The sequence below is a fragment of the Bos taurus genome, chromosome 6 (genome assembly GCF_002263795.3).
Source record: "Bos taurus isolate L1 Dominette 01449 registration number 42190680 breed Hereford chromosome 6, ARS-UCD2.0, whole genome shotgun sequence".
NCBI lineage: Eukaryota > Metazoa > Chordata > Mammalia > Artiodactyla > Bovidae > Bos > Bos taurus.
The window spans coordinates 19,165,836-19,179,190 of record NC_037333.1 but is presented as its reverse complement, the minus strand read 5'-3'; the positions used below and the strand labels follow the sequence as shown (position 1 = coordinate 19,179,190).

The 13,355-nt window shown below is 40.8% G+C and overlaps 1 protein-coding gene and 1 pseudogene across 6 annotated transcripts in view; both read left to right on the top strand.

Annotated features, from left to right (window-relative positions):
• NPNT (nephronectin) overlaps positions 1-5,277 on the top strand; it is an 80,321-nt gene extending 75,044 nt beyond the window's left edge. For 4 of the 6 annotated variants that reach the window (XM_024993514.2, XM_024993512.2, XM_024993513.2 and 1 more), the window contains 3 exons: positions 855-1,111; positions 2,499-2,589; positions 3,971-5,277. In XM_024993514.2, coding sequence (XP_024849282.1) covers positions 855-1,111; positions 2,499-2,589; positions 3,971-4,215 — 593 coding nt within the window. In that variant the 3' untranslated portion in view covers positions 4,216-5,277. Of the gene's footprint in view, positions 1-854; positions 1,112-2,498 lie in introns of all 6 variants that reach the window. The other 2 variants (XM_059887713.1, XM_024993516.2) reach the window with 2 other exon arrangements.
• A 6,251-nt stretch (positions 5,278-11,528) lies between these two features.
• On the top strand, positions 11,529-12,989 carry LOC132345478 (ragulator complex protein LAMTOR5-like; annotated as a pseudogene).
• Positions 12,990-13,355: the final 366 nt, after the last annotated feature.

Sequence of the window (13,355 nt, the reverse complement as noted above, 5' to 3'; positions counted from 1 at the left end):
CTATCCTGAGAAGCAGCACCCCCTTCCACATCACTGCTGCTCAAATCTTTCCCCCTTAATTGCAGTTCCTCTAACAATAGGGGGAAGCAAAAGCTGTAGCCCTGAGGATCCAAGATCATCAAAGTGACCTTTCCAAAGGGAAAGATTTTATTAACATTTTGTATTCATGTATACATAATAGAAATTATATATATTAATTGCATTGTTATGGATTTGTTTTCATATAAACATGTTTTAAACTATTTGCCTCCAAGTAATACTGATGCTCTGGGAAGGGTGGCAGGTTCCCAGAACATTTCTGCTGCTTCTTGAGGTCAGGTATGAGAACCACAGTGAACTCATTTGTAAATGATCCTTCTCCCTTGAGAGATTTTTTTTTTTTAAGTGGGGAGAAGCGAGAATAATCAGATCTAGTGTCCCTTTAAATCACCATCGGCTCTACTGCCGGGAAGTAGAAAATCCACCTAGAAAATTCTCCCTGGCAACTTAAGGCAACCACCACACCAGGCAGGCAGTAGATGTATGCGGATCAAGAGGTGGTGAGTGTGTGTTTGCCTGTGTGTGTCTGATCATATTCAACTGGAAATATTTATAGCATTAAGATTACTATTGCAGGCATTCTTGGCATAATCTGTGACCCTCATGAGCAAAGGTTCTCTGTTAATAGAAAACCACAGAATTTAAGACAGTCATAGAGATAAGTCCTGTCTTCCTCCTTCAAAAGTCTGCAATTATTTACAAATGACTGGCACAGCCTGAGGCTTACCAGGACAGAAGTGAAGCGCCAGTCCCCGCCCTGGTGCCAGCAGACACCTGAGCGCATGCGCACACACGGCCCTGCTCTTCCCCTGCAGGTGGACAGTATCTGACAGTCTCAGCAGCCAAAGGCCCGCTGGGAAGGGCCGCCCGCCTGCTGCTCCCTCTCGGCCACCTCCTGCATGCAGGGGACCTGTGCCTGTCATTCAGGCACAAGGTGACGGGGCTGCACTCCGGCACGCTCCAGGTGTTAGTGAGAAAACACGGTGCCCACGGAGCAGCCCTGTGGGGAAGAAATGGTGGCCATGGCTGGAGGCAAACGCACATCACCCTGCGAGGGGCCGACATCAAGAGCGTAAGTAGACCCACCAGGGACGCAGAACCGGGGAGGTTTTCCTTTCAGAGGAGAACTCGGGGGTCTGCAGTGGAAGCCTCCTCCTCTCTTCCTGAATTCAGGCCGGAGGCTGTTGCATTTTCCAGGCGCGGTGACCCTGCCTCTTGCTTCTTTCTTTAACCCCGTGCTCCTTCATACATGTTCTTCACGGCCACCTCTGATCACCACCTCTCCCCTGACCCTGGTGAACAGCCCCTACTTTTAATGGAAAAAAAAAAAAAATTAGGAGTTGCAAAAGTTAAAAAAAGTTAACAAAAACTTCAAAAGGTGGGGGTTGTGGTGGACTTAACCTGCTTTTCCTTTTACTCAAACTCCTTATACTTCAAACTATGAGCACCATGAGCTACCCTAAAGTGGGTTATTTTTTAAATGTTTCTTTAAAGTCTTTTTTTCCCCCTCTTTGGCTCAGAGATCATAGTTAAGCAGCCTTGGGTGGGAACCAGAACAATATGTTTGGAAAGTATTATTCTATTCAGGACAGGATGTGGGGAAAGCTTCGATGGAATATATAAATTTTATCTGAAGTAATCAAGTTATAGGTGGCAATAAAAGATCTATAACACCCCACTGAAATAGTGAATGCATTTGGGAAATGTGTCGTCTTTATGGCGATACTTATAAAAATTATTAGGGGATTCTGCATCTATAACTAGATGTATAGTTTCTAGAAACTGCTTTAAAAAGAAAGGATGGAGTCCTTGAAGACAGCTTTTATCAGAGAATTGGATTTTGTTTTACTATTTTTCTGAAATTTTCTCTCAATATTTACATTGTTTGGAGATAAAAAACAGTAAGTTGTTTCACACCCTAACATAGATTTCTGTTTTAAAAGGAGCAAGGATACTCTACAGAAGATAAAATGCAGGAAAGACTTTGGTCTTTACATAAGTGACCAAGGCTGTGATTGCATCAGGGTGTTTGGTTCTGCTCCATTTTAAGCAACAAAACTTGGAAAACATCTAAGATAGGCTGCATGATTGTGATCTTTCAGATCTTTGGCTCCTAATTTCTACACCATTATATTCCATCCCACTCTTTTCTTCTGACCTTGGTAATCTTTGACAAAGTCTCCACTTCATAATCATTCCTAAATGTAACTAGTCTATTGTTTAGAATGACTTTTCAAAGAAGAACTGATTCTGGGTAAGGTGATCTGGTGAACAGTCGACTGATGACTTAAATTCCTACCAAAAGGCAAGCATCGGTGACACTGGCAACTCTGTTCTAGTCTTTCCTTCTGTTAAGCTTACTATTTAGTTTTGGGGAAAGGTTGCCTTTATTTTGGTAAATGAGCAGACATTGGACAGGAGCAGAGGAGGCTTGACCCGTGTGTGCGTTCTCTCTCTAGGTCATCTTCAAAGGTGAAAAAAGGCATGGTCACACTGGGGAGATTGGATTGGATGATGTGAGCTTGAAAAAAGGCCACTGCTCTGAAGAACGTGAGCAACTCCAGAACTAGCAAAGAACCCCTGTGTTGCTCCCTCCTCTTTTTCCAGCCTTCACCTCCTGTCCTCTCCTCCCTCTTATCAGGCCTAGGAAAAGAGTGGGTCAGGAAAGTCTGGTTGGTGACCCACATCCCGCTGGCCTGCTTTTGTTGTGCAATCCCAACGAACAGTGACACCCTCCTTGAAATACAGGAGGGCATCTGTAGATGTGTCCAAAGTCATTTTTGGGTGTTAACCTTTCATGCTGAGTCTCTTAAGAAGGCCTTCGGCGTGTGTGACCTATACCATCCTTCATCCTGGTTGCAAGGTGTTTCTTGTAGCAAATTATGGGAGAAGGTTTCAGAAGAAATCTGTGCAAATGGCCATTCTGTTATCTGTTCAGTGTTGTACCACAAGTAGTAGTGACTTCCCCTAAGATGTGTTGTACAGTGTACTTGTGAAATTTGGTTTCTGCTCTCCACTCGGTATGGATAGTTCCTGAACTCTTTCACTGCCATTCTCTTTGTAAAAGAAGGGTGTATAACATATCAAGATGCATTTATTCTTGTTAACTGTATTTTTCTTCTAAAGACAATTATGTAAAGTGGGCACATAATCCCTCGTTAGTAGTATTGTGTTTTGTGTAAATGTGTTATTGGTAATAAGTAGTTACGTGTTCCTAATTGTTACAGACTCTAGTTGCAAGGGAAAGGCAGCTTGTGATCTCTTGAGTTAAAAAATACGCGGTGGAATGGCATCCAGTTCCATGACCTTATATTGGCAGCAAGAGAAAATTGGAAGAGGTGTCAGGCTGTGGTCATAGGAGGTGAATTTAATGGCATCGAGTTTGATCACTACAAAGGACAGTAGACCATTCAGTAATAGACAGGAAACTGAGGTTAACATATAAAACCCTCACTGTCTCAGGTTACGCTTGAAAACCAACAGCTTTTACCGTAACATCAAGGCTCTTTCTGGTAATCTATAAGAAGCTTTATGAAAGTTCAGGTTGTTTTGAAGAAAAGGTTCTGTTTGTGGAAGCAGGGTGTTTGGAAGCATGGGGGAAGCTCCGTTGAATAGATTTTCATACTAATTTTAAACCAGTATAAATTTAGGCAGATCTAGATCATGACCTATGTGCTGTTGTGTCAGGAAAGGATAGGAGGCAAATCTCATGCTTTGAGGCGCTGGATGTGCTGGAATGGGTTTCAAACACACACTAGGGCCACAGGACAAGATTGGAATTCTAAGATCAATGAGCCCCGACTACATTTCCTCCCTGCAAAGTTTACTTGTAGGTTTAAAAATATACATACCGAACTTTTAAAAGGCAACTTATTCCTGAGGCTTTCGTTTCTGATTAAGTAATCAAAATATTTTCTGCTGTTTTTGCCAGGAATCACAAAGATGATTAAAGGGTTGGAAAAAAAGATCTATGATGAAAAGTTAAAGGAACTGGGATTATTCAGCATGGAGAAGAGAAGACTGAGGGGCAAACCATTGCTGGTTTTCAAGTATATAAAGGGTTGGTACAGAGAGGATGGTGACCAGCTGTTCTCCACATGCACTAAGAATAGAACAAGAGGAAACAGGCTTAGACTGGAGTGTGAGGGAGCGTTTCCTGGCAGGGACAATTGTTAAATTAGAATCTTTTGTTTTTAAAAAAAGTGTGAATTTTTTTGAGACTTTACAAAAATTTGATAACATTCTTTTCTATTAATTTAAGATGGTTAAAAGTGTTCTTACCTCAAGGTAGAGTAACAGATTACAGAATCTCTCCAAAGATACCTTGATTGTATTACTATGTAATGAAAATTTCCAGGCCTAAGTAACATGGACTTAAGCTAAGGTCTAACTGAGGTATTTCCCTCTTGGCCTCCGAATAGAGAGGAATCAAAAGGGGGAAAGCCACAGTACTGAGCTCATGAAAAGGTCTCTCTGTTTATGGCAAGCCTAGAAGTGTTACAAAAACAACCCCCCCCCCAAAAAAAATAGGAAAAAATGTAAAATCTATTTATTCCAAAAGAGTATGATGGGCAGATATTTTAGTATCTCAGTGACAGCCTAATGTGGTGGTGTGTATTTTTTTTCTTAGTAAAGTTATAACCCTTTCACTTGCTTAATGGATGATATTTCAAATTTTTAGAGAGACTATAGCTAAGAACATAGCTTGAGAGAGATTTTTATCTGGTGCAATCTCCCTGCAGTGTGTGTGACAACTTAACCTGGCTACTGAAAAAGAGTGCCATGCCCAACACCACTGCCAGGACCTTTCCTTCACCTAATAGCAGGAGTTTCTCTCATCAATTGGAATCTCCAGGCCCCACAAAATGGTATTGTTTTTGGAACAATAGGACTGTAGAATCTTTCATCATTTAACTTGGTGGAGGCAGGGCTGGAGGGGGAATATAAATCAGCAAGCCTTTGAGTTAGGGGCCAGGAAATACAGCTTTAGATCCATTTTTAATGATTCATTTCCTTTTTGGTCATATAACTGCACAACGGGAGATGAAAGGGGAAAATAGAAAATTTGACTTTTAGGTGCCAATAGTACATTGCACTACACTGATCGAAGAAGTTATCCAAAGTACTGTATAACATCTTGTTTATTATTTAATGTTTTCTAAAAGTGAAAAATGTTAGTGGTTTTCCAAACAGCCAAATAAAAATAATTCTTTGTAAATAAAAACACTGTTAATAATACCAATCGTCTCTTTGAGTTTCTTTTTTTTTTTTACCTGGAAGAATTATCAAGGTAATTTGAGTTTTCACAGAAGCCATCTATAGTAGAACCACTTTAATACCAGGAATATTGGGAACAAAGATGATAAAATATTGCCATTATCAGTAAACAGAGGATGTCGCAGTCATCAGCAATTGCAGCCCTCCAACCTGAGCTGGTGAGCCCTGAGAAACAGAGCTGAGAAAGGAAAGAATACCTACCATCTAGCAGCCATTAGCCTGCAGCCACTCCCTATGGTGAGCCCTGAGGAAACTCAGGATGTGAAAACACAGGATACTAGCCCCAGGGAAGTGAAGTGAAGTGGAAAGTTGCTCAGTCGTGTCTGACTCTTTGCGATCACATGGACCATACAGTTCATGGAATTCTCCAGGCCAGAATACTGGAGTGGGTATCCTTTCCCTTCTCCAGGGGATCTTCCCAACCCAGGGATCGAAACCCCAGGGAGCTGAGTTGCATATCAAAGAAATGATTTCACTGAGCCCAGACTCTTGCATCTTCCCATACCAAAAAAAGTGAGAAATTCCTTGAGATATCTAGTTTTCTTTAACAATAATCTTGATGTTCAGACTACCTGCCCTTTAATGCAAGACTTCTATATAACCTGGCTCCTTCCCTTGCTTTCTTGGAGCAGTTCTCTCGGGATTACTTGAGATGCTGCCTCCCAGGCTTGAAGTCCTAAAAATTGCCATTGAATGAAATATAACTCTCAACTTTCAGGTTGTGAATAATTTTCTAGTTGAAAGATATTACCACATTATTATGCTTTCTGAGAAAGATCGGAAAATCACTATAACATGTCATACCTCAGCAAATTGCTTTAGTTATGTTTTCTCATGTCTCATTTACTTCTAAACATTTGTCTTAAATCTTTTTATGTAAAGGAGTATAAAGATATAAATAAGTATATATATATGAATTATGAGCCTTTTTAAAAAAAGTGTTGATTTGGTTAGTGACATTTTACTCCTATTCTAATCTTTCCTGATAGACAAATCTAAAGATTGACAATTAGTCCTACAGAATTATTATAGAGAATATGTTACTAGCTTCTTCCTTTCCAGGACTCAGAGAACCCTTAGTGGCTAGGAAGCTCAAATTTTGTATAAATATATACTTTAAGCAAAAGATAATAAAAAACTTCAGCTTCCTTATCTCAGTTTTTTCCTTATCTCAGAGATCCTTCCTAATCATTTCTAGGAGATCTGAGAAAACTGAAGTTTTCCAAATATTTTAGAAATAAAACCTCTTCCTAAAGTGTTTGAAGTTAGAAGAAGCAAATGAGTTATAAGATCTCAGAGTCACTGATTTATTTGACAGATTTTACAGCACTCACTATGTGCCTGGCTCTGAGGTACAACCCCCTTTGTGGAGTTTGAAACTAGAGAGGAAGATGGACATTTATCAGAGTCATACAGATAAATGCAAAGTTGCTGTTGTAAATACTGGTATACCTTGAAGGCTCTGAAAATGTGATGGGTTCTAGGACCTTTGGCTCACTGCTTTTCAAGCTCTAATGCACGTGTGTGTGGGAGGTGAAAGTGAAAGTCGCTCAGTCATGTCCACTCTTTGCAACCCCATGGATTATACAGTCCATGGCCAGAATACAAGAGTGGGTAACCTTTCCCTTCTCCAGGGGTCAAACCCAGGTCTCCCACATTGCAGGCAGATTCTTTAGCAGCTGAGCTACCAGGGAAGCCCAATCTTGTTAAAAATTCAGCTTGATTTGGGAATCTGGAGCAGGGCTTGAGATTTTACATCTCTAACCAGCTCCCAGGTGATGCTCATGTTCCTGGTGTTGGAATCAAATTTGGATTACAAGCCCTTACTGATAATACACTGGGTGGGGGGTGGGGTGGCTAGGGCCTTCATCTCTGTTAATATTCATTGTTGGATGGTATAAAGGACCATGATAGCAAGATGTATATTTACAAATATTCACTTAGTTCCAGTGTATTCTTTCCTTCAAGAAACTTCTGAGCCTCAACAAATAGAGAATATCAATTAAGTAGAGAAATATTGGGGCAGGAGGAGAAGGGGACGACAGAGGATGAGATGGCTGAATGGCATCACCAACTCGATGGACATGAGTTTGGGTAAACTGCGGGAGTTGGTGATGGACAGGGAGGCCTGGCATGTGTGATTCATAGGGTCACAAAGAGTAGGACATGACTGAGCGACTGAAGTGAGGTAAATATTATTTTAAAAACGTGGATATCATAGCACAATCACTAAAATGAAAAAAAATGATCAAAATACTCAACAGCAGAATTGAGCTGGTAGAATAAATAATCAGTCAATTTGAAGATTGGTCAATTGAGATTTTCCAATTTAAGGAAAAGAAAGATAAAGCTTAAGTAAGGATAAGCAACTAGACTTGAGATCAAAAGGATATAGAAATGTTGAAAAGTTCTATAAACCAACCAGCATGCACGCATGCACTTCAGTTGTGTCTGACTTCTGTGCAACACTATGGACTGTAGCCCTCCCACTTCCTCTGTCCATGGAATTCTCCAGACAAGAATACTGGAGTGGGTTGCCATCCATTCCTTCAGGGGATCTTCCCAAACCAGGGATCGAATCCATATCTCTTACTCTCCTTCACTGTCAGGTGGGTTCTTCACCACTAGCACCATGTGGGAAGCCCAAATATCTATAGAACACTCCACTAAACACAAGAGTATATGTTTATTTCAAATGCATAGAGATGTCGACAGACATGAATTAGGCCATAAGACACTATCTTAAATGTAAAAGGCTTGAAATTATACAAAATAGGTCCTTCTACCACAGTGGATGAAATCAGAAATCAGTAACAAAGGAAAATATGACAAATTCAAAATATGTGGAAACTAAGCAATATGCTTCTAAACAATGGCTAAAAGAAGAAATCACAAGGAAATTAAGAAATATTTTGAGATTAATGAAAATATTCCAAAATTTATGGGATAAACTAAACCCTTGTTTAGAGGGAAGTTTATATTCATAAATGCCTATATTAAAAAAGAACCTTGTAAAACTAGGAAGAACAAATTAAATCACAGTAAGCAAGAAGGAAAATAAAAATTAGAGCAGAAAAAAAAGAAAAACAATATAGAAAATCAATGAAACTAAAAGTTGGTTCTTTGAAAAGGTGAATTAAAATTTATGCACATTTAGATAGAGTGAAAAAGAAAAAAAAAGACTTAAATGAACAAAATCAGGAATAAAAGAGGGGACATCATCACTGACCTTATAGAAATACAAAGGATTTTAAGGAATAAAAGAGGGGACATCATCACTGACCTTATAGAAATACAAAGGATTTTAAAGGAATACTATGAACAACTTATGTCAATGAACCCAGATGACATAGAGTCTTAGACAAAAACTATTGAAACTGCGTCAAGAACAAATAGAAACTTGAACAGACATTTCAAGTAAATGGAATGAGCTAATAATCAAAAACTTCACAACTGAAAGAAAATGCCCAAAGAGCTTCACCAAAGCAATGAAGTAAATGGAGTATTTAAGAATTAGTACTAACCAACAACAAAACTAAGTATTCGTAAATTCTATATGGAGGAGGATACACTTTCCATATATAGAATACCCACCCTATCTATCCATATAGAATATCCATATATAGAATATTTCAGAGATTGCTAAGTCATTTCAGTCGTGTCCGACTCTGTGTGACCCCATAGACGGCAGCCCACCAGGCTCCCCCGTCCCTGGGATTCTCCAGGCAAGAACACTGGAGTGGGTTGCCATTTCCTTCTCCAGTGCATGAAAGTGAAAAATGAAAGGGAAGTCGCTCAGTCGTGTCTGACCCTCAGCGACCCCATGGACTGCAGCCCACCAGGCTCCTCCGTCCATGGGATTTTCCAGGCAAGAGTACTGGAGTGGGGTGCCATTGCCTTCTCCAATTTCAGAGATTACCACCATCTTAACAATATTAAGTCTTCTATGAACAAGGGATGCAACGAAGGCAGTGCTCAGGTACTGCAGTGAACGCAGTAAATGGTGAAAAGATCTAAAATCCATGTTGATGTTGTTTAGTTGCTAAGTCATGTCCAACTCTTTTGCGACCCCATGGACTGTAGCCTGCCAGGCTTCTCTGTCCAAGGGATTTCCCAGACAAGAATACCAGAGTGGGTTGCCATTTCTTTCTCCAAGGAATCTTCCTTACCTAGGGATTGGACCCATGTCTCCTGTATTGACAAGCAGATTCTTTACTGCTGAGCCAGCCAAAAAAGATGCAAATTAAACTTAAAAACAGCAGGAGGAAGAAAATATATATGAATGAAAATGAAAGAGAGAAAACCCAGAGAATCAATAAAAGTAAAAATTTGTTCTTTGAAAGGATCAACAAAAATTAGAAACCGTTAACTAGACTAACAACCAAAAAAAGCTCTAAATAACTAAAATCAGGAATGAAACTGGAGTTGTTACTACTAACCTGACAAAAATAAAAATGATTATAAGAGACTGTTACGAACAATTATATGCCAGTTAGTTAACGAGTTAGTTAACAGTTAATGAGTTAGATATTCTAAATGAAAAGAACAAATTCCTACAAATTGGAAACAAACAAACAAAAGAACCCTCAAGAAAACAAAATCTCAATAGGCTTATTACAAGTAATGAAAGTGAAAGTGAAGTCGCTCAGTCTTTTCTGTTTCTTTGCAACTCCATGGACTGTAGCCTACCAGGCTTCTCTGTCCATGGGATTTTCCAGGCAAGAATACTGGAGTGGTGTGCCATTTCCTTCTCCAGGGGATCTTCCCGACCCAGGGATTGAACCTGGGTCTCCTGCATTGTAGTCAGACGTTTTACCGTCTGAGCCACCAAGGAAGTCCAAAGAGACTGGAGCAGTAATCAAAACCACCCAACAAAGAAAACTCCAGGACCACCTAAATGTCTTCACTAGTAAATTCTACCAAAATTTAAAGAATTAACATCAATTCTTTTCAAACTCTACCAAGAAATAGAGGATGAGGGACAGTTCCTAACTCATTCTATGAAGCCAGCATTACTGATACAAAACTAGATAAAGATATAACAAGAAAAGAAAATACAGTTGACTCAAACAACTTGGGTTTGAACTATTGGGGTCTACTTATACGTGGATTTTTTTTCCCAATAAATACCACGGTACTACATGCCCTCAGTTTGGTTAAATCCATGGATACAGAACCACTTTATAGTGGGAGGGTCAACTATGAAGTGATGCTCAGATTTTCAATCTCCCCAGGGGGTGAGTGCCATTAATCCCTACATTGTTCAAGTGTCAACTGTATAGATCAGTATCCTTTATAAGTACAAATATCTTCAACAAAATACTAGCAAGCTGAATCCAAAAGCACATTCCAAAGATTCTATATCATGACGGGATTTATGCCAGAAAGTCAAAGATTTATGCAAAGAAGGGAAAAGTGGTTCAAAATAAGACAATCATTTATTCAAAATTTTACTGGATGATCTAGTTAATGCAATTAGACGACAACAAGAAATAAAATGTATTGGAAAGGAAGAAGTAAAACTGGCGCCGAAAACTAGGAATTCAGAAAATCACGGTAAACTGCAGGCTTCACATGGCTGCGGCTTGAGGCCCCTAACTTACTTCTTGCTTTCTTTCTCTTGCTCTCCCCTTTGCTTTCTTTTCAAGATGATGCTAGGTGTAATCTGTCTGCTCACAGCATTATGGCCCCGCCAGCAACACTGTGGCTGGCAAGGGAATCCCCAGGCCTTGCAGATTCAAATAATGGTTGATGGACAGCTAACGCTGTCCTGTGGAACATGGTGGAAACATGATTTCTGAACCCAAGCGGTCTCACTCTCATTCTTTCACTGTCCCATCTGGAACCCTCCATTATTCTTTTCTTTCCCACTTGACTCATACAAGCAGGTCTCTCTCCACATTTTATCTCCTAGCCCTTTTAGGGAAGGAGTTTAGGATGTCATTCCTAAACTGCAGCCCCACTGTCATACCCGGTACTGTCTGTGTCAAACAGATTCCATTCTATCTTAGCTGCCAGGCAGATAGGGCAAAGGATTTGGGGTCTTCCTGCTGTTTAGTCTCTCGTTTCACTCAATCCTCAGAAATTTACTATGACAATTTCTCTCTCAGCCCTCAAGCCGTAGACCCTGTGCCATCTTCCACACTGCTGGGTGCTGCACTTAGTCACTCAGTCATGTCTGACTCTTTGTAACCTCATGGACTGTAGCCCGCCAGGCTCCTCTGTCCATGGGGATTCTCCAGGCAAGAATAGTGCAGTGGGTTGCCATGCCCTCCTCCAGGGGATCTTCGCAACCCAGGGATCAAACCCAGGTCTCCCACATTGCAGGCAGACTCTTTAACATCTGAGCCACTAGGGAAGCCCATCTTCCATAGTGCCCAGCTCCAATTTCTCCAAGGGTTCCTCTTTGCATCCACTGGACTCCCTTCACCCCAGGCCTTGGCAGCCAACACACTGCTATGGTTTATCAGGCTGACCACTACCCAGAAGCCTAAATTACAAACTCTGTGGATGCTCAGTCACAAGGAGTACACCCCAGTGGGCATGCATGAGTGGGTGCTAAGTTGCTCAGTTGTGTCCAATTCTATAGACTCCATGGACCAAAATCTGCCAGGCTCCTCTGTCCATGGGATTCTCTAGGCAAAAATACTGGAGTGGGTTACCATGCTCTTCTCCAGGGGATCTTCCTGACCCAGGGATCAAAGCCATGTCTTTTATATCTTCTGCATTGGCAGGCAGGTTCTTTACCCTACCTGGGAAGCCCACATCCCAGTGTAGGAAGACTTATAGGACATAAGCTCTCTAGACAAGGAATACCTCCTAAGGAAAGTCCTGACAACCAGTCTGCTCTAATTCCAAAGTCCTCCTCTGGGTATGCTGTGGGAGGCAACTTGCGCAATGTCAAAAGGAGGGCCAGAGATGTCTGGTCAGAAATCACTGGGAGAGTAGAGGATGCTTGAAACCCCATCAGATTTGAAGGGAATTTGGGGGACGCCCTGATATCCAGGTTACAGCTTCCTGGTAAATGTTTCTGAGACACTGGATTCCATTCTAGGAGTGCTCTCTTGTTCTCAGGTGTAGGTTACTCAACATGGGAGGAGCCCCCTCTGAGCCAGAAGAAACGCCTCTGTACATACTTATATACAGCGTGTACTTGAGAATCAGAATTTCTGACCTGACACCAGTGATGAAGAAAGGCAATGCACAGTGGGATGGAGCTACCTTAGAGCAGTACTTGGAGGACACGATGAAGAATCCATCCATTGTTGGAGCGCTAGGCACGGATTCACAATGGCTCAATCTGGGCTGCCTCAGAACCCTGTCACATGAGCATGCTGGGGTGATATCTGTTTTAGCCCAGCAAGCAGCTAAGCTAACCTTAGACCCCACTGATATTCCCGTGGTATGTCTAGAATTAGATAATGGGGATGTTAGAAGCACGACAGCATCACACTGGCCGTGCACAAAATGGCCTCTTGATGACTCATAGTGGTTCTCCAGCATCCTGTCACAGGGACTCAGTCATACTTAATTATCTTCTAGAACTATTAGAGTTCCAGTAATTAGACCATTCATGTAATATGCACTGGGTACTTTTCTATTAATTTTAGAGTAAACTGCTTTTTGACATTCTGTGGATTGAATACTATCAATACTTATCAAATACTAGATAAAGAAAGTATCATGTTTTGAAGCAGCAGGTTTAGGTCACCTTGTATACAGAATTTTGTTATGTTTAATAAGCCTGGTTGGAGGGGGGAGAAAAGAATTGGAATTTTTTTTTTAACTGAAGGGCTAAAAAAGGAAAAACTTAAATTCTATTGTAGCTGTGCCTGGCCTTTGTGTAAGTTGGAGGATGGAGAAAAATGGCCTAAAAAACGGGTCTCTAACGTATAATATCACCCTGCAATTGGATCTTTATTGTTGCAGGATGGGAAAGTGGAGTGAGAGTCCCTATATTCAGGCTTTGTGGTCCTTTACCAAAATCCTGCCTGATACAATTCTTATAATTTAAAGCCTGGAGGACCAGAAGACTCTCC